Consider the following 20,615-nt stretch of genomic DNA (forward strand, 5'->3'; position numbering starts at 1 on the left):
TTTTCTCTGAAACTGAAATTATGGCATTTTGTAATTATATATATTTAAATAATTTTGTGTAGACTTTTGACTAAAATATGTTTAAAGAACATTATCTTTTCAGATGTAAATGCAATACAATAAATGGTGAATTGTACTTTCTTAACTGTACTAAAGATTACCCAAATGCTTTCCCCTTCTACTTAAGTAGCGGAGGAGTCCGTCAGTCATGTTTTTAATGAGGAAAACATAGGTGCCAGAACCTCAAACCTATGAACTCTCAACATCCAGTCTTTTTCAAAATCACTTTGGCCCATTGTGCACTATTTTGCAAGGCTTTTTTTTTTTTTTTTTTTTTTTTTTTTTTTTTTGCTTCGAAACTTAATGTGGAATTGCTTGGCATGGTGAAATGAGCTTGTCTATGTGTTAGCCGGAAAGATTTAGCCGGAAAGATTCGTTATTGATTAGACTGAAAACTAGTGTCTGTTTTGTGGTTATTATCTCCTTTTCTAAAGATTTTATTGTAGCTCTTGATTTTTGCTTGGATGTTCTAAAGGAGCCATTCAAAGCAGAAAGATTACAAGAATGCAGACATTTTAAAATCTCTTTCCCAAGATGGCTTGGGCATGACCTCTATAAGAGTTTGTTCTCTTAATGAATAAGAAAGCAGATAAGAAGAAGATTCTCAAACGCTACACCTCCCAGAAATTAAAATGTGCGGCTAATTCTAACCAGGAATATATTCTTTTACTCTAAATTTTGGAGTTAACGAGAGTTAAAATCCCAGCTCTCTGCTTACAGGATTTGCATTTTGGGCAAATAACTTTGCCATTACATTTCAGTTCCCATATCTATAACATGGTTGTAATTACAAGCCTCGATGGTTCTCATGAGAATTCTATAAATTAGCACAACCAAAATGCTTCACACAGTGCCAAGAAGTTAATAAATGCCTAGGCACCTAATACATTCTATTAGTATTCTTGCTACTACTACTTTTTAATAAGATAAACATCATGAAGCCTGGCTGTTACTGTCACTCTTGAGGAAGAATAGTGGAACATTAGAAAATCTTTGCCATTGCTCCTAAATATTCCTCTGTGTCCATTAAGATGTCCCTCTCTCAATATCTCAATGCCCCCCCCCTTTTTTTTTGGTCCCTTGTTTTAATTTACTATCTGAAGTATTTGATACTGCTGACTAGCTGTATATTTTTGGTAACATTAGTAAATCTTAAGCTTCAGGACCCCTTTACCTGTATTAGCCCTTTCTAAGGACCTATGAATAATTTTTAAAATTTATAAATTTGTAATATTTGTGTTATTTTCCTTAAAGAGGATTCCCCAAGTAACATAAGCCTCAGGCACCACAAAACCTGGATTAGCATTTTTTAAAAATTTTTATTTATTTATTGTGGGGGGGAGCATCCTCTCCTCTGAGCAAGGAGCCTGATGTGGGACTTGATCCCAGGACCCTGGGATCATGACCTGAGGCAAAGGCAGCTGCTTAACAGACTGAGCTACTTAGGTGTCCCTGCATTTTAATTTTTAACTCAGAATTCAGGAGAAAAACACACTGGGTGATCAAAGATTTGAAAATGACTTATCTCCACGCAGGGAACCTGATACAATGGAGAAGCTAAACTTTCTGAGATAAGGATTGGCAAAGAAACAATAGAGGGTCTTTTAAAGCAAAGACTCTGAGCTGTCTCTTTACCATATTAAGAAGACAAAATTTCTGAATGCTGTTGACTGGCAGATGACCTCGGGTATTATCCTCTATTTATCTAGCATTAGGCTGGCTGGAAGTGCTGGTCCGTTATGTATATGAATGCCTACTTTGCAGTCAGGAGATGGGATTATACAGTCAATCCTACTGCATCTGTAAAGTGTGCGAATTGGGATTACTTGCCCAGTTCATTCTGCAACAGTATCAACAAATAGGTTCCTGATCAAGGTTTATCAACACTAATGCCCCTATTTTCTTGTTTTGTTTTGTTTTTTCCTTCTAATTGAGCTACTTCTGAATAACCTAAATTAATTGTTTTTCTTCATTTTATCTCATAAATATTGAAATTCTTAATATCTCAACATCACTCATCACTCTTCTCCATCCATGACCTCTTTGTGAGGGACCTTATTCATTCCTTTATGTGGTTGCAGATCCTACTTATATTAGTAAATCTTCAATCATACTTCCAATGAAGGCTTATTGTCTCCTTTTAAAAAAATCATTTCCCCTTTTCTTCATTCCCTTTTTATGTCTTAAACCTTCTGGATTCATTTTCCTACTGATTACAGCTTTTGAAATTCTCTTACTAAAGTCCTATTAGTGTTAAGTTCTGCCAATTTCAGTTTCCCTAGAAATGTCCTTATTCTTGAAAGACAGTTTTCCTGGGTGTCCAATTCCGGGATGAGTTTTCTTTTTCTTTTCCCACATTAGAATTTTATTTTCTGCCTTATGGGTTCCATGTTGCCATTGAACAGTTGGCTGTCATTCTAGTTTGTATTCTGGAAATTAATGGTGGTCTCTCTTTTCAGTCTGGCTCTCTAAGATCTGATTGTCTTGTTGTTTTGCACTTTTATTACCATACCTCTGAAGCTGGATTTTTATTTATTTATTTGAATTAGGATTTGCTGGAATTCCAGAACCTGAGGTTTTGAATATTTCATTAATTCTAGAAAATCCTTAGTTAATATTTACTTGAATAGGTCTTCTTTCTGATATATGTTAGACATTGTCATACTAGCTTTCAAGTATCTTAATTTCTCCATACGACTTTATATCTCTTTTCTTAGCACATTCTGAGTAATTACATCGATGTCCTGCAGTTGACCCCTTCACATGTGTCAAATGTGCAATCTAACCCATTGTTTGAGTTTTTATTTTTACTTGTTATACGTTTTAGTTCTAGAAGAGAATATGTGTATTTCTTTTAACATCTACTGAATATATTAAGTAGCCTCCTGTTCTTTGTTCATACTTTAAATGTTCTTTTTTATTTCTTTAAACATAGTAAACACATTCATTTTTTCTGTTCTAAATCTAATAACAACAAAACCTGTAGTCTTTGTGAGTCTAATTCTATTGTTTATTGTTTCTGCTGACATATGGTGCCTTCTTCCCAACAGCATTTTGTAGTTTTTTATTAAAGGAAAAAAGTAGAGAATATTCCAGAATTGGTGATGAATCTACAGAGAATCAACTAATCTCAACCCAAATAAAAAGAAACCCACACAGAGACATAGAAAGATAAAAGGGCAGAACACGAAAGCAGCTCCCCATGCAGATAATTTAGTTTAAAAGACTCTTGGTTTGGGGATGCCTGGGTTGGTTAAGCGGCTGCCTTTGGCTCAGGTCATGATCCCAGCATCCTGAGATCGAGTCCCACATCGGGCTTCTTGCTCGGCAGGGAGACTGCTTCTCCCTCTGCCTCTAGCCTGCCACTCTGTCTGCCTGTGCTTGCGCTCTGTATCTCTCTCTCTCTAACAAATAAATAAAATCTTTAAAAATAAATTAAATAAATAAATAAATAAATAAATAAATGACTCTTGGTTTAATAATGCTAAGTGAGTACTAGGTCTCTAGAAAATAGCAAAATAACCTCAGAATAACAATGAGTTTTGATAATGTATTGTTACTCTCTGGACTCTGATAATGTATTGTTACTGTTTTGTTGTTAGTATTAATATTGGTATTTTACTTTTGTGTATTTCTGTTATTATCTTGCCAGCTCAAGTATATGTTTAGACAATTAAGGGTTTTCTTTTTTTGTTTTTTAACAACAAAGAAAATCTTTCTCGGTCCATCCCTTTAGATGTTCAGTACTTGGAAAGTTCCAAGGTCATTTGATGATAATATTATTTTCTTTCTGGAACTCAAAGTCAGAGGTAGTTTTTTTCTAGCTTTCTTGAAGTATGACTGACAAATAAAAATTGTTTATATTTAAAATATATAACATGATTTTTTGATATACATACACATTTTGGTAATTTTTAAATATAGGTACCCGGATGTCATCGAGCAATATGTTTTAGTTTACAGTAGAGCATGTGCACACACATATTTCTGACTGTCTTCTCCCATATTAAGCTACACACTTGCAATTCATTTGTCTTGTCCATACATAGCTTCACTTCCTGAAATAGGCTGGAGAAGGGGGCATGGAAAAATGTAACTATTTTCAAATTTTTTATAAAATAAAGGATTTGCTAGGTTAGATTAATTTTACTCTTCCATATATCCTAAATTTTTTCAGCAAATTTTAGTGGAGTGTAAAAATAGCATTTCTTTGTATAATTTTTCTTCTCTAGAGTTGCCAGCATAACTACTATGAGGACGCAAAAGCCTATGGATTCAAAAATAAGCTAATTATAGTTGCAGCTGAAACAGCTGGAAATGGATTGTATAATTTTATTGTTCCTCTCAGGGCATATTATAGACCAAAGAAAGAACTTAATCCCATAGTACTGCTATTGGACAATCCGTAAGTATATTTTAAAATACCCACAAAAGACAAAGAATTCTTAATATTATATCAAAAATAATTTATTTTAATTTGCTTGGAATATTTTAAATCAGATACATTATGGCACATGATTCATTGGGAGATATATTTTGTGCTATGGTACAAAACAATCATTGAATACGGTTGTTTCACTAATACTACTTAAAACATCACTGGAACACTCTGAGCTTTTTATTTAAAACTATGTTGCAAGTGGTCATCACTCAATACCAATGGGAAACATGCCATTGAAATAATTACAGTTATTTTCCTTAAATTAATCAACTAGCCTGGAAAATTTCTGCCAAAACTGGACAATTTTTTTGGTCTTTCTAAAGAACCGTTAATTATCAGCCAAGCATATTAATGATCCATTCTTATGTTATACTGTGATACATCATCATAACTTATTGTGATTCTTCCACTGTTAAAACATATATTCTATTACACAATATGAATAATTAATGCTTTACCATGCTCATTTATTTTGAAAATGTTGGATTGATATACTCTTGTGAAATAAGACTACTTAAGCATTTAAAATTTCTCATGCAAATATAAATGTAGGACATGAATGCAGTGGTCAAACTCATTGTATCCTAAAATTATGATATTCCTCTCTGTGACTCAAAATTGGTAACAGATGGTCCTTAGATCAATACCATATTTTGGGATCCTCCAACTCTCCTTTTTAATTCTAAAGTGATGCAAAATTTCAGGATAAGCTAAATGAGGCCAAAATCTGTTGCCTCATCTCTGCCTTTAAAATTTATCAAAAGAAATTCTTGAAAACAAAAATATCTTCCCACTATAACTTCTTATCATCGTTTATACTGAATATACCAAGACACTTGATATATACAAGAATATATGAAGACACTCATTGATGCATCTTTCTTAGCATCGTTATCACAATGATAACTCTAAAAACTGAGAACATTCTAGAGGTTTCAGCTGAAGCATTTTCAGGTATAATGACTCAGTGACTTTCCTGATACCACTTTAGTGTCCAAGGAAAGGTTAGAAACTTGGATGCATTATCAGAAAAAATAAAAGCTAATTAAACAAATCTTAGGAGGAAGAAAGTTGGATTGCTGGATGGCTCTGACAATGGAGTGGTTGTGAAACACCTCCAAGGCCTTTGAAAGTATGCCTAGTAGTAGAACCGTTCTGGCAGGAAGCTCAAAGGGACTGGCTAAAATGGCACACAAGGAGTGCTCCGTTCACCCTGTGTGGTGAATTCTGATGCGTCAGGTTTGGGCTCTTTTTCCTTATGGTGTGTCTGTTTCCTTAATGTAGAATTTAAGGCCGGGGCATTTACAAGTTCATTGCCTTAGAGCATCCCCATCTTGTATGTACTGGATCAGAGTGGATCCTCTGAGGCCCCAGAATACAGAAAGGAAGTTAGAAAGAGGCTTGAAAAAGTAGAACCGTGCTTATAGCATCACTGTGGTAAATAAAGCAAAGGGTAAAAGCTGACCTTTCCCCTGTTTTACATTACTTCAAGGTAAGATTTCTTGTTCTCATGTGTGAATCTAGTTGGGTTCCTGGACCCAGTTTCAATGCATGTATGTGTTGGTGGGTGGTTTCCCACATTTCCAACAAGCAACACTTGAGACACAAACTGGGAGTCCTACAGCTTAAGTTGATCCTGACAATACTACTGTCTAGGTTAAGGGTTCCACAGGCTAAGGGTTCAGTCCTACAAGATTGCCCACTTCCCTTCAGAAGCCAGTCACAAGCTTTAGCTTTTAGCACCTCTGTTTCTGACTGACCGGCTATAAGTTGGATGTTCCAGGGGCCCCATTCTTGGACTTCAGATGCTACTCACAAGTCCAGGTTGTTTAGTTACAATTCTTCTTCTTCTTCTTTTTTAAAGATTTAATTTATTTATTTGACAGAGAGAAAGATCACAAGTAAGCAGAGAGGCTGGCAGAGAGAGAGGGGGAAGCAGGTGTCGCAGCTGGCGCGACAACACGACCAGGGTCATGAGGGTAAGAGGGTGGTGAGACGAAGAAGAGCTGCAAAGAAATGAGGACAGGAAGGACACAGTGGATGATGTCCAAGCAGTGTCAACTTTATTATGAAGGGTGCCCGATTATATAGAAAGCAGAAACAATTAGGGGAGACTAACCGCCCACCACATACCAAAAATAGTTTCTCCAGGCTCCTGTTTATAAGCTCCCTTAGGTTGAACATGCAGGCATCCTGACACCAGCATGTTGCTACTTATAGATAAGTTCCCTATTGATGAAGGGACTGAAAAAGGGCACCAGATGTGATTTATGGACCATGTAAGAACAGCAAGGTCCAGTCATGGATTTAGGACTTAGGCCTGCATTGTCCTGTACCTGATAAACCCCAATGGGTAGTCACATAAGCGATCATGAGACTCATCGCACAAACCCTTTCTCAGCACTACTCAACCTTTTCATTGCTGAAGTTGCTTAACCCCTTAATGTCAAGGAGGCGCAAGTCAGGGCCTGGTTTGGCTCATATCTCAAGCTTGTGCCTGGCTTCCCACAAGCAGGCTCCCTGCTGAGCAGAGAGCCTGATGCAGGGCTCGATCCCAGGACCCTGAGATCATGACCTGAGCTGAAAGCAGAGGCTTAACCCACTGAGCCACCCAGGCCCCCCTGTTTAGCTACATTTCTGACTGACAGACTAGGAATCAGAGTTACCCACTCAAGTTCCATTAATTCACTAGAACAGGTCACAGAACTCAAAGGAACATTTTTACTTACCAGACTTCTGGTTTATTTAAAAGGATGTAACTCAAGAACCAGAAGGAGGAGATACATAGGGCAAACTATGGGGAAAGGGCATGGGGTTATCATGCTCTTTCTGAGGGCAACACTCTTGCCAAATCTCCACACATTCATCAACCTAGAAGCTCCTTAAATTCCTTCCTTTGGGTATTTATGGATGGGTCATTACATAGACGTAATTGGTTACATCATTGGCCGTTGGTGGTCAAACTCAAACTCCAACCCCTCTCTACTCCTCAGAAATCAGGGGATGGGACTAAGAATTCCAACTCTCTGTTCATGATCGGTTCCCCTGGCGACAAGCCAGGAGTGCTTTCCAAAAGTCCCCTCATTAATATCAACCCAGTTATGGTGGAAAGGGGCTTGTAATGAATAACAAGACACTCATTTCACTTTTATGGCTCTAAAGTGATATCAGGAACGGAGGACAAGAGAACAAATATTTTAACAAAAGATGCTCCCATTGCTCTTATCCTCAGAAAATTTCAAGTATTTTGGGAGCTGTGATCGAAGAACCATGGATGATATGAATGCCCAAATATAGATTTCTTATAGATCACAATATTGCACCTCCCAAAATAATCCAGTCTCCAAATTTTGGAGTGGTATTCACTCGATGGAATGGAGATAGGCTCTTCTCTTTTTAAATATCTAGTCTTATTAAGTAATCCTATCTCAGCATCACTAATTCCCCTTTGTCCACCTCATTGTCCCACTGAGCAGGTGGCAGGGACTAGCATTCCTTAATGTGTATCTTTTGGAGATTTTTCAATGGCTATAATTAAATCAGTCCCTTTCTGTTTGGTTCTTAATAAAGAGGTTGCCAAAATGCCCAATTACTGATGGATTGGTTGATTGATTGATTTATAAGTTAGCATTATCAAAGCAAGTAGATGTTTTTATAGTCTTAATTCCTGAATCTGGTTAATCATAGAAAAACCCAAAAATCCTGTTTCCCTTAAATTACTGGCAAATTGGTCAGTATTTCTATAAAAATCTAGGTGTAGCTATGTAGCTTTTATCAGAGAGTGTTTTGTTGGAAAAACACCATATAGATCATTTAATAAAATTAATCTTCTTTACTTCTACCCTCTGTTCATAATAGTAATAATCGTTGGACATTTACTATCTCAGTCATCATACTAGACACTTTGCCTTTATTTTACTTTCTTATTCCCCTTATAAATATATCCACATCATATGGTGATGATTTAACCTGAAAGATGTACTAAGCAGCTTAAGATCTCAAAGTTTTCAAGTTACAGTGATAACATTTAAATAAATCAACTTATGTTGCTTTGTTACAGTACTTTATTTTATAGACAAAGAAAAACAGACCAAAGAAATTAAATGAATATTTCCAAGGTCAATTCTAGGATTAGAACCTTCTATATAATTCATAGTGCATTGTTCTTTCAACTGTATGATCTTGCTTAACTTACAGGTTTTTGATATATGTAAAAAAATATATTGTCAATTCGTTTTAGTAACAATATATTTTAACTTCAGATTATTTTGCATTACAAATTTTCTTGCTTCCTAATGACTTATATTTTGGACTCTAACTAGTTCCATGATGTTTGTTAGGTGATTTTGTGGGGTTTCACTTTTCTTCCAAAGGGTTAGGATGAAAGTACATGTTGTAAAATTTACTAGCTTCCTGACAACTTCCTGAAAGTGGTATCTACCATTTTTATTTGTTGCCCTCTACTCTTTTGGTTAAGAATGAGGAAACAAAAACTAAACACTAATAAATAATGTTCCAGGAAGTTTTATGTGATCATTTTGAGATTCCTACTGCTCTGCCATGACTAGTATTTTGCAATGTATCCTACAATGTTACAAAGAAATGTGTTGTTTTCTTCTTCAGAATATTTCCATGTTACAAGAATTTATACACTAAAGATTGTACACACTTCTACAATTATTAGTTTAGTGGGTTTTGACTTTGTTTTAAATTTACATGAGCATTGCTGAAAATAACACTCAATACATGGCTATTTAGGAAATTTAGTTGAAAGACCAATTAATTCAATATAACAAATAAATAACAGATGTCATAAGTAGGAATTTAAAAATGCAAATTAAATTGATAATATTCACAAATGTAATATGTCAGAATAAGTGTTCATAATGTTTCCAAAGAGAAAGCATTTTAGATCTCATCTGGTAACTAAGTGGAACCCAGGCACAATGGAAAACATCTTGCACTTGGTACTGGCTCATAAGAGGTGGTCTCAGTTCTGGCTGGATGGACATCTGTTTAGTTTGGCCTGTTGCTGTGCCATACTGATTTTAAATATTTTGATTACTTCCCTACCCTTAAAGGTCACCTCGTCATCTGATAATATCATCTCACATAAAATATGGAAACAAAAGTCAAAAGCTTTGGGATATATTACCCAAAGGTACATAAAGTTGAAGAGCCAGATCCAGGCTTCTGTTCCTATTTTTTACACCTTATTTACACAGTTCTTTTATTACATCAATCATCTTTTCATATATAGTGTCAGGTAAACTTCAGCTTATTTGAAAAGCAATGATAAATTGTTTGACACATCAGAGTCCTTTATGAAAGACATTCAAACTTTGAACTCATACAGATCTGAGATAAGGTCTAAGCTTACTTATGTACCTTCTTGGTAAAAAGCCTTTTTGCATGTTCTCAAATTTCTCTAAGCCTCAATTTTCTCATGTGTAAAATGAGTAGAACATTTATTTTAACAAGTAATATTGAGACTCTATAAGACAAACTCTATATGAAGCACTAGTGCAATATCTCCCCTAGAAAAGGCAGCCAGGAAATGTTAGTTTCCCACCTGCCACCAATCAAGAAAGTGACATTGTCATTCTTCAAACTGATGAGTGTACTTGGGTGAATCAGTTAACAAAAAAAGGAGATATGATTTAAGCCGTTGAAATAAAATTCCTTATATATTTTTAAGAAAGAAATAAACTACTTAAGTATAGAATAATGAAATGTTAACCAAAAAAAAACACCCCTCACTACGGTGGGTTTGGGGGTGTAGGAAAAGAAAGGAATGAAAGAAGATGGGATTGGGAGGGAGACAAACCATAAAAGACTCAATTTCAGACTGAGGGTTGCTGGGGGGACAGGAGAGGGTGGTGGGGATAGGGACATTGGGGAGGGTATGTGCCATGATGAGTGCTGTGAAATGTGTAAACCTGGCAATTCACAGACCTGTACCCCTGGGGATAAAAATACGTTATATGTTTATTTACAAAAACAAAACAAAACAAAACAAACGAACAACAACAAAAAAAAAAAAAAAAAAAAAAAACTTCACTATATTCATTTCTTCAATTTAAAAATCAGAAATTAAGTCCATTATAGTAATTAGCTAAATGAGAAGTAATGCTCTTCAACTTTGCAAACCCATGCAAATCCACATACCTTTTCACTTCCTAACAAACACTAGCTAATTAACATTTGAATATAGTGGTAATTTTTATAATGAAAGTTATTGTAAGAATATGATGTTTTAGATTCATACGCAGTCATCTTAATACAGTTAGTTAGGATGATAATTAATGATGTGCTCAGTTTTTTTCTGTTTACTAACATAAATTTTTGTGCTTATTGAATTTTTATTTCTTTTATTACGAGTTAGATTAAGCATGTTTGGTTTGGGTCTCTGCATTCTTATTTTGTGCTAGATCTATTTCCCTGTTAGGTCTATATTTTATTGATTTGAAATACTTTTTTCATATTAAGTAAATATGTAGATTTTGTATAAGTAATACATTTTTAATTGTTTGTTTCTTATATATTAAAATTTTTGTGATGAGCTTTGTAGTTAAATATGCAATTATTTTTACTACTTTTCCATAATGTGATTTCTAACATAGATAGGTCTACTCTATTTAGCATTTAAAAAAATGCATGCATTTTATTCTAATGTTTTATGTTTTTGCTTAGTGGTTTTCAATGTAAAGGTTTTGCTTTCCAATTAACTTTCAATAATTGGGAAGATTAGTCTATTAAGAGCCTATGATATCGTTTATGTTACTCAATAGCTACTAAGCAGTTTAGTGACATGATCACTGTTGCCAATTTATTTAAGTGAGTTAACATAACACATGTAAATGTACAATGCCTATATTCTTAATATTTCAAGTTTGTTATTAAACTATCCTTATCGATAGAAGTAGGAGATAAATCTATTTGCTATATGAGTGTGGCACATTAGACCCCCCCACAGTAAATGTGCTTCATCAAGATGATATATTTACTAGGTTTCAAGGGCTTGGTTTACCTTATAACACAGCTGAATCCACCTAACGATGAACCACGTTCCCACAATGAAAATCTTGAAGTAATTTCCGAGGATGTGGAAGATTGCTTGCACATTGTAAATAAACATCTGTGGCAGAATTATGCGTGGGTAAAATTCATGAGTTTCTTAAAACAAGGCAATAATTTTGATGTCTAAGTAACTTTAGTTATTCATACTGGACAAAGCAACAAATCACAAAGGCCATATTTTCAGTTTTAACTCAACAGAAGGGTTGGCATGAAATAAAGAATTTTGTCCTCAGTGACCCCAGTACTATTTATTACACAGATTTTCGGTACCTTTACTATGTTGACTTATGCAATAACATTATTTACTCTTGCTTTACTAGGCTTTAGAATAGAGAAGATAACATAAAGAAATTGAAATGATCTGAATTTAAAAGAAGAGTCAGATTAAAAGCATAATTATTCCAGCCAGGGTGTAGATTTATCTGCAATTAATAGCAAAGGATTATGGCTCTATCTCTGCCACATAAATTACGGAGCTACTCACTTTATCTGACTAAAACCATATGGGAGTAAAGAGAGATGAAACAAAATAACAACCGAAAAAAGACACAGGCTAAATAATTCTTCAGATCACTGCAAAACCTCAGTACTGCCTCTGGCCTGTGGCGGTTGGCATCCTTGTACTGCTTCTATAATCATGAGGTAGGGCTAGGGAGACAGGGAGGGTCTTGAATCAGCAGTGAGATGACACTTCTGTTTTTAAGAAGCAAAGCAGTGCTCAGAGAACTAGAAGACACTATAGAAAGATCGCTTCTGGGACTGTTACTATTTGTTGAAAAGAATATATATCATGAGCTTTAAAGCTATTTATATTCTATGATTCACTAATATACCTTCTATGAATGTTTTGCAATAAATGATTTAAAAAATTGCGCTAGAAAAATTTCATTCAAAGATGTTCATATCTGTATTTGTAATAGCAAGATACTGGAAATAACTTTTAACTTCAGTAGCATAAAAGTGAAAATATCTTACAAGTTAATGGAGGATTTTTTAAAATGAACTGTGGTACAGTTATAATATGTAATAATATGGGGCCTTTTAAAAGGACTACAAAGAAATGTAATGGTGGGAGGGATAGATCAACATTACCATAGTGGTATTCCTTGGCACATCATCTTTTTTCATTTAACTGTATTGTGCATTCTTTTTCTTTAGAGTGTAAAGGGTTAAGAGGATGATTAGCAGAAAGAAAATAAGTCAGGGAGGAAAAAGCTTCATTTAGCTGGAATATTATAGGTGCTACACTTCCCTTTTCCTAGAATTTCCCTCTCTTTCTCCTTTACTAGCAAACATCCAGATTAAACATAACCTCTGTGAAATGACCCCTAATTATGCCTGCTAAGTACAACTTATGTTTATTTTTTCTGATTAAAATGCATTGTAATTGTGTGCTTTTACCTGTGCTCCAAAAAATGTATTTCTTACAGTACAAAGAAACACAATATTCTCATATGCCTTAGTATACTGAAGTGTCTGTTGTATCACAAGTTTTGGATACATATATGCTGAGTGAATAAATGCATGAAAGAATCAATAACTTTATAAAATAAATGCAATAGATTAGGTGAGTTTTAAGGAAGCATCAGGATTATGATGCTTTCCTCAAATATGCATGTAAGTGAAAATTTCAATAACTATTTGCTCAATTATATATGGAGTAAGTCAATTACTTAAAAGGTGAATTATTTTTGTTTTAATTTTCTTTAATAAATGTGGTACATGGGTGCATATACTATATTTATTGACTGGTATCCTGACATATTAAGGGTTGTGTTTAATTGTGTATTTTGCTTAAAGAGAGGTGCTCTTGTTAAGCATGCTAATTTAGTTGTCTACGCTTTGGGCCATCTAAGAAAAAATCATTAATTTCTCATTTTATTCTGCATGAATAATTTTGAAACTCGTCAATATGATTTTTTAGTTATAATTAAGAATATCAGTTCAGTTCTTTTGTAGAATAATGCCATAATGTTTCTGATTTAGAAAGCTGAAATACAAGTTTTTATCATTCTGAATGCATTGTATATTTATAACAAGTACAAATAATATTTCATAATTAATGTTAAGAAAAAAGGCACTTAAAATTAATCTTGTCAAACAGTGTTTAGTTTTGGAAATGCAAACTAAGTCAACTTACTTCCTTTCCCTAGAAGCGCTGCCACTGTTGTGACATTGTGTTTCATTTTGTAACCCATCTGCTACTTAGGCCAGATATGCATTTTCTGGATGCAATCTGTTGGTTTCCAATGGTTTACTACATGGTGGGCTCTATTGACAAGTAGGTGACGAAATCTTTGGCACACTAACCAGCGTGGTGTCCTGTGGTTTGTCATGTGCTGTGGCCCCGTGTTGCATGATGAGTGTAATTTGCCATTTCAGTATTGCAAATATGGTGTATTTTGCATGCAGAGCTTATGTTCTTGTGTTACAAATCTTGTATTCAAACTTGCGAAGCAGTAGTCTGTTGTTGAATTAAAACAAATCTCACTGCATGTGAATTTTGTCACTTTTGTTTAGTTTCTAAAGCTATTTCAGTTTTGTGTTGTCTCTAGCAATAACGTTATTACTGTGGGCCTTGGGGTAGAGAAAATCTAATGGTCCACTGTTGTGATGCTTGATGACATTGTCATAACTTCTGGAAATCTTCCAGTAATTTAAAGATGCTCCTTTTAAGCCAGATTTATAAACTAGAGCATTTCCTTAAGAACTTCCTTTATTTTAGTAACATATATCAGTATATAATTTCTAAAAATTTGTTAATCAAAAAGTCAAATGTGTGCCATGTGTATTAAAATATAAATTCTTTTATATGGATGAACATGATTTATAGGAAATATAAAACTAAGATCATAAAACTACTATGTTTATAAAATATGCTAGTTTTCCATTTAAAAAAAAAGTCAGCCAGAGCCTTCAAAACAAAATGCTAAAGTTACTAATTAAGAATTTTCATGCTTACATTTGTCCTGTAGATTGAAAAAACAAAGTTTTATAACTTTGGAAGTGTTTATTGGCTGTGGATACATTAAAGAGCAAACTGACTAATGTTTATTTAACCTCTATTCTATATTAATGTAATTTGCATTATCAGATATCTTAATACTAATCAACTAAGATGTAGTTAAATGTATTGAAATTACTATTTAAATTTATAAATGTGAAATAAACCTATATTTTATAGTAATATTACTTTGGAGTGATAGTATTCTACTGAAATTCATTAGAAAAACAATATTTAAAAAAAAAAAACAAAACCCTCCCATCTGTCTTTGCTGATGTAAACTATGAAATGAATTCTTTCTCTATGGAAGTGTTTATGGTGAGGGAAAGAAGAAACGAGAGGATCAACTTCCTATGATTAGAGATGACACGGGATTGGCTACAAGTTGATCATTATTGAATCTGAGTGGGTGATTGGATTATGGAGGTTCACTGTGTTCTTCTCTTACACTAGTGTTTGAATTTTCATTAAAAAGCCAAAAACACCTTTGAGTGAATTAAAACACTTACAAACAGTCCCATGGATTCATACATTCACATTATAGTTCTCCTTGAAAAGGAAGGCTTAGAAAACAGTTTAAAAGGAAGTGTTGCCATTTAGATTATCTTTTTTTCATGAATATTGACTTATTTCTTAGGCAGCCATCTGGTGGCCAAATGCTGTCAAGCAACTATGCTGAATAAAAATACAGGCAGTGGCTTTGCAAATAGTATAGTGTGGAGAATTCATGACAGATGTAGCGTTGTAAGAATAAATTTGTAGCCAGATTAAAAAAGGGGAAAAAGGAGTAAAAATTATTATTAAATGGATATAAAATTAAATAATCTAAACTTAAAACCTGAAAAAATGTTTATACATGGTTCTGAAATGCCATTCCAATTTATGTATTTACTATAGATTTAAACTTATATTTATCATAATTACTAAAGTCACTTGTCAAGGCTATACGTAAACTACGACAGCCAATATTTTGAGTATGGAATTAACTGAAACATGTGGGTATAAGTAGCTATTAGCTATTTAGCACAGGTATGCATAATAAATTTTTTTGTCAAGTTTCAACTTCATTGACTTATTACTGATGAAATATTCATTTTCCCATCATAACTTGTATCTGTATATCTTTTAACAATCAAGCTTATCTTCTATCACCTTATCTTTCCCTGTTTTAATATAGACAATTATAGCGAAGAGATTATTTTTTATTGGGGAAAAAACCCTAAGAATTCAAATAGAAAATGATTCAAAATTATAGTAAGGTGGATTGAAGGTATATGACTTGGTCATCATTTTTATGACCCATAAGGGACCATATTACATTAATTTTCCACCTACTTCTTTCTTTTTTAAAAAAGTTTTTTAATAGATACAAGAACAATTGTGAATTTCCAAGTTAAAAGAAACATCAAAATAAGATATTTCTAGGGATTAAACTTGATCATCATATTGATTCGAAATTATGGCCCTGACCCCTCTTACCATGGGAAATTTATTTGGAATTCTGTTTCCAAAGTTTTAGCCATAAAATCTCTGCCACAGAAAATTGTTTCTGATTGAAGGAAAATATTTTTTTCTGGACTACTCTGGAGATCTTGGATTCAGAACTTTGGTAATACTTTCTCACTTGATGTGGCTAGTTCAACCAATCACACACTTGGAAAAAGATCCTCAGGCAATTTACCTGTAATTTAAGAATCTCAAAGGCACTACCGTTCTTTAAGTTCTCCACTTCTATTTTAAATCAGAAGATGTGGGCATCATTTAGCCCAATTCTTCTCCATCCTCAATCAACTTGGTACCTAGAACATTCTTATACTCCTTCAAGTTCAATCTCCTTTATCTGATTCAGTTGTATTTTTCTAGTTTGTATGAAGCAGAGGCAGGGGAGAGTGGTTCTTTCAGTCAGCTTCAATGGCAACATTTTCTTTTAATTCAGTGGGAGAATGCTAGTATTTAACAGTGGTAGAGGAAAAGACTATTATAATTCATGGGAATTTGTATCCTGGTTTAGCAGGCATTTCACACAGTCAAAAAGATCAGGTCATTAAATCACTGGCTCAAAACCTTTAGGCTGGCTGAATGGTAAGTTTGAATACAACTGATGTTTATATATTTTTCATGCTCATGGCTGTGCAGAACCAATCTTTAACACATAGCTTTACACAGAGAAATAATACACATCTAAAAATAAACACTTTACAGTTTAATACTTCTTTGTTGGGCTAAGCCATCTAAATTAATATAAGCATTCATTGCTACTCTTACCAAAAGTACCATAGGAATTATAAAGAATAAATAAATGTTCTGCCTTTGAAATAGTGTGGTAACCATAAAAACATAGTTCTAATGTGCTTTATCTATTTGATTGCAAAATGGGTGTTTTTCATGTTTTAGTTATATAATTGATAAATATTATTAAATAAAATTTCTTAACACATAATGCTTTGAAACGGTTGGGATCTAATGAAACAGAGAGAGCTCAAAGATATGAATATTTCATGTCAGCACAGAATACTATATTTTAATTCCCATCAACTTGTATCTACCAGGGCAAATTGTGTGAAAGCCATCTCTAAGGGCAGCCTATACAAGTGTAGTGGATAAGCACGCCCTGTTCGTAGTATGGTGGTTTATTGAAAGCCTGTTCTTCTCTGTTGATTTTTATCAAAGCCTAGATGATTTACTCAGGTGTGGAGTGACTTTTGCTGCCAACATGGTGGTTGTGGACAAAGAGAGTACCATGAGTGCAGAGGAAGACTACATGGCCGACGCCAAAACAATTGTAAATGTGCAAACCCTTTTCAGGTAAATGTCTCAATAACTCAGCCTTGTGGCCTATTTACTGCTAATATTGGTGAAATATTTGACTCTGACTCTGTATATAAAGAATGAACATGAGGTACTTACATTGAAGTTATATTCATTCATTTGATCCTAAAGCAAATGCTTATTTAGCCTCCAATGTAGGACTGGCACCGTATGGTTAATTTCTAACTCAGGGTCATTCTTTTCAAAGCAGATAGAATAACAAACCTGTTTTCTGGTGTAGTTTAACAATAACAAATTCTAATTCCTGTGCAGTTGCAGTCAAGATTTTTGACGGACGAAGTGGGACCTAATTTTGGTTTTATGCCTGGCAGTGGCCAAAAGTATGCATTTACAATCTGGATTACTAAATGAAATATTGTAAGGCTGTGAAAAGGTAATTTACCCATATTAAGAGCCAACTCATAACCTTATCCTCACTATTTTCCTGTTTTTCATTAATAAAGTTACCCAGATAGGTATTTCCATTATGATTATCTTTGGGTAAGAAAGAAAACTAGAGAAAAGTCCATGCTATAAGCAAAGTCAAAATTACTTGTAAATGAAGACATCTTTGTCACTTGAAATGGTTCTTTCTGAAATCATTTTAAAATGTAAATATCTAAAAGATCATTAATTTAGTTTTGTGAGTTTTGTGGAAGTCTAAAGGAACTATCTGAGGTACCAGATTATGGAAGTAAATAAAACAGTCTGAACTCCATCATCATCTCTTGTTCCACATTAACACCTTCATATTGTAGCAAAGCCTGTATTGAGGGTAATTATCAATTTGTTGTTTGAGTTCAGAATTCAGAAGAGAAAGCCTAGATGTGAGACCCACTTAAGTTGACTATTTATTATATGCTCTTAGGCATGTTACTTCCTTCTCTAAACCTCAGTGTCTTAATCACAAGATTGTTTGGGATTTAAAAATATGTGCTGCTGTAGCACATGGTTGGTAGTTTTCAGTTACTCTATGAATGTTAGTGACTGATTATTAGCACTATCATGACCACTTTCATGTGAAAATAGAAAAGTAGAAAAGCCACAGACTTTGGAACAGTACAGAAACAAACTTCATCTGGCACTTCAATCCCTGAGGTTCCAGCAGATACATGTGACTTTAAGTATATTTCTTAACCTCATAGAAATTCAGATTCTCATATCTATAAAATGCATGTGGAAAATAATTAACCCTTCCTACAGTGTTAATGTAAGGACCAGAAATTAGGTAGGTGATGAATCTGTCACAGTATCTGGAAAATTTACTCAGAACTTGCATAAGAACCTCTTGTTCCAAAAGGAGAAAAATGTATCCTCTAAAGTTACTGTACTGTGGCAGTTCATTTAGAATATAGCTAACTAGTTATTGGGCTAAATGAAATAGTACATTTAAAGGTTGCATAGCAAGTGTTTAAAATATGACATATATGTAAGTAATTTCCCCCCCCTTTGGAGAATGAAAAAAGAAATTACAAGTGGAAAATTAATTCAGAGAGGGATGAGATTTATAGCCAGTGAACAAAGTGAAATCATACTTTTTGGTTCCATGCATGGCAAAAGTTAGTTACATTTTTAACAGGGGAGGATCCCCAGTCTGTTTATGAATCATACCACTTTAATTTTCAGCTTATCAATGCTTTATTTCTATTATGCTTTATTTTTTGTTATGGTAAAGTTTCAATTGATTTGACTTGGCTTTTATCATATAGTCTATGAATGAGTTATTTTGATTTCCAGATAATAATAAATAGATAATAATAAATCCCCATCTTCCTGAAAGGTGCAAAGGCTCTAATCTTTTAAAACTAACTGACCAGAATAATTAAAAGCAGATACTTATGTTGTGGTATTATCATCATTTCACTAAGTACGTAACAATATTTTTCAGGAAAAAAAAAAATCTGTGAAACTCTTTAAAGGAATAGTCCTTGAGCTGGTGGTCAGTGCATGCTAAACTAGGCTAGTCTTGCATAATAAAGTACAAAAGTCAGATACTGATAGATCCCCGTGATATATGGAATGTTGCTTATATAGACAAATGACCCAAATCATGCAGATTTGGCCATTTCATCGTATAGATGCAGTCAGTTACCACTTTTGAGGTCACTTTCCCACATTCCCTGATGATTTGGGTTCCTGATTCACTGTGACTCTTGAAAGCCCTGTTTCTACCATCATTCTTGATGATTTTAAAAATTCCATGTAGACGATCCTTTCAATGTCTTACCTTGGGCACCTGTTCTCCTGGTCATAGCCTTTCCCTTGAAGTACCAGTAACATTCCCCTTCTTCCTCTCAATTTCATTTAGGTCTGGGAATACTACTGCTTATTTTCTGCTTCAATTCTTCTAATACCTTCCATTTTTAATAGTCCTGTGTCTCCACTGGAACATACTATCCACTGGATCAAATACCTTTTCATGTCCTTATTCACCTGAGAGCTTTTCTTCCCTCCTTACCAGATTAAGTTCCAGATGAATCATTATAATCACTCCTGTGCTGAAACCCTAAACAGATAATTACTGATTATCTACTATGGACTAATACCCATCTCAACTCTCCCATTCTCCCTTCCTCCACTCCCAGTTTTCTTTCAGGTTCTCTGCCCACTACCTTGCATGAAATTCCTTAAAGACAGATGACCAGTTCCAGAGGTAGAATCCAGATATCCTCATAAGTGTGCAACAGGCAACCAGAAACCTCATCCCAGTGGCTGGGTACTAAGCTATTTAGGATTAAAGCATAATACTCCATCTTCAAGGGAATGTTGAGTATACAAGAGTGAATAGTGTTAAAAATGATTGAAGAAGACAATTTAGGTGATACAAATAGACTTTATTTAACACTTCATGAAGTGGGCAGTCTCCATTCCTAAGGTCCAGAGAGGGTGGGCGGCAGGAAGCTCTTATAGGATAAAGAACAAGGAACAGGAAAGAGAAAAACAAAATGAGTAAGGAACAAGGAACAAAGAACTAAGTGTAGAGCCCAGGTTTGGCTTGGCATTTGGGGGTTGGCTGACTGGGTATATTGTGTTTCTGGTCAAGTATAGCATTTATGGGTGTCAAATGACAAAACTAAAACAATTTAGTAACAAGCTTGATAGCCTTTATTCAAGGGAAGACAGCCTATGGATTGGGCAAGTACGGTGCCTCACAAGCAGTGGGACATTTTTCCGGAGAGATCCAGGGCAAGAGCGAGATTTAAAGAATGCTAGAAGGGGCAC

General features: G+C 34.3%; 1 protein-coding gene across 4 annotated transcripts in view; it reads left to right on the forward strand.

Moving 5' to 3' along the window:
* The window catches only part of KCNT2 (potassium sodium-activated channel subfamily T member 2), a 351,736-nt gene that overhangs the window by 259,561 nt on the left and 71,560 nt on the right, over positions 1–20,615 (forward strand). For 3 of the 4 annotated variants that reach the window (XM_059146350.1, XM_059146351.1, XM_059146352.1), the window contains exons 19-21: positions 4,293–4,465; positions 13,791–13,862; positions 17,256–17,390. In XM_059146350.1, coding sequence (XP_059002333.1) covers positions 4,293–4,465; positions 13,791–13,862; positions 17,256–17,390 — 380 coding nt within the window. The remainder of the gene's footprint in view (positions 1–4,292; positions 4,466–13,790; positions 13,863–17,255; positions 17,391–20,615) is intronic. The other variant, XM_059146353.1, reaches the window with a different exon arrangement.

The sequence above is a fragment of the Mustela lutreola genome, chromosome 14 (assembly GCF_030435805.1).
Source record: "Mustela lutreola isolate mMusLut2 chromosome 14, mMusLut2.pri, whole genome shotgun sequence".
Taxonomy (NCBI): domain Eukaryota; kingdom Metazoa; phylum Chordata; class Mammalia; order Carnivora; family Mustelidae; genus Mustela; species Mustela lutreola.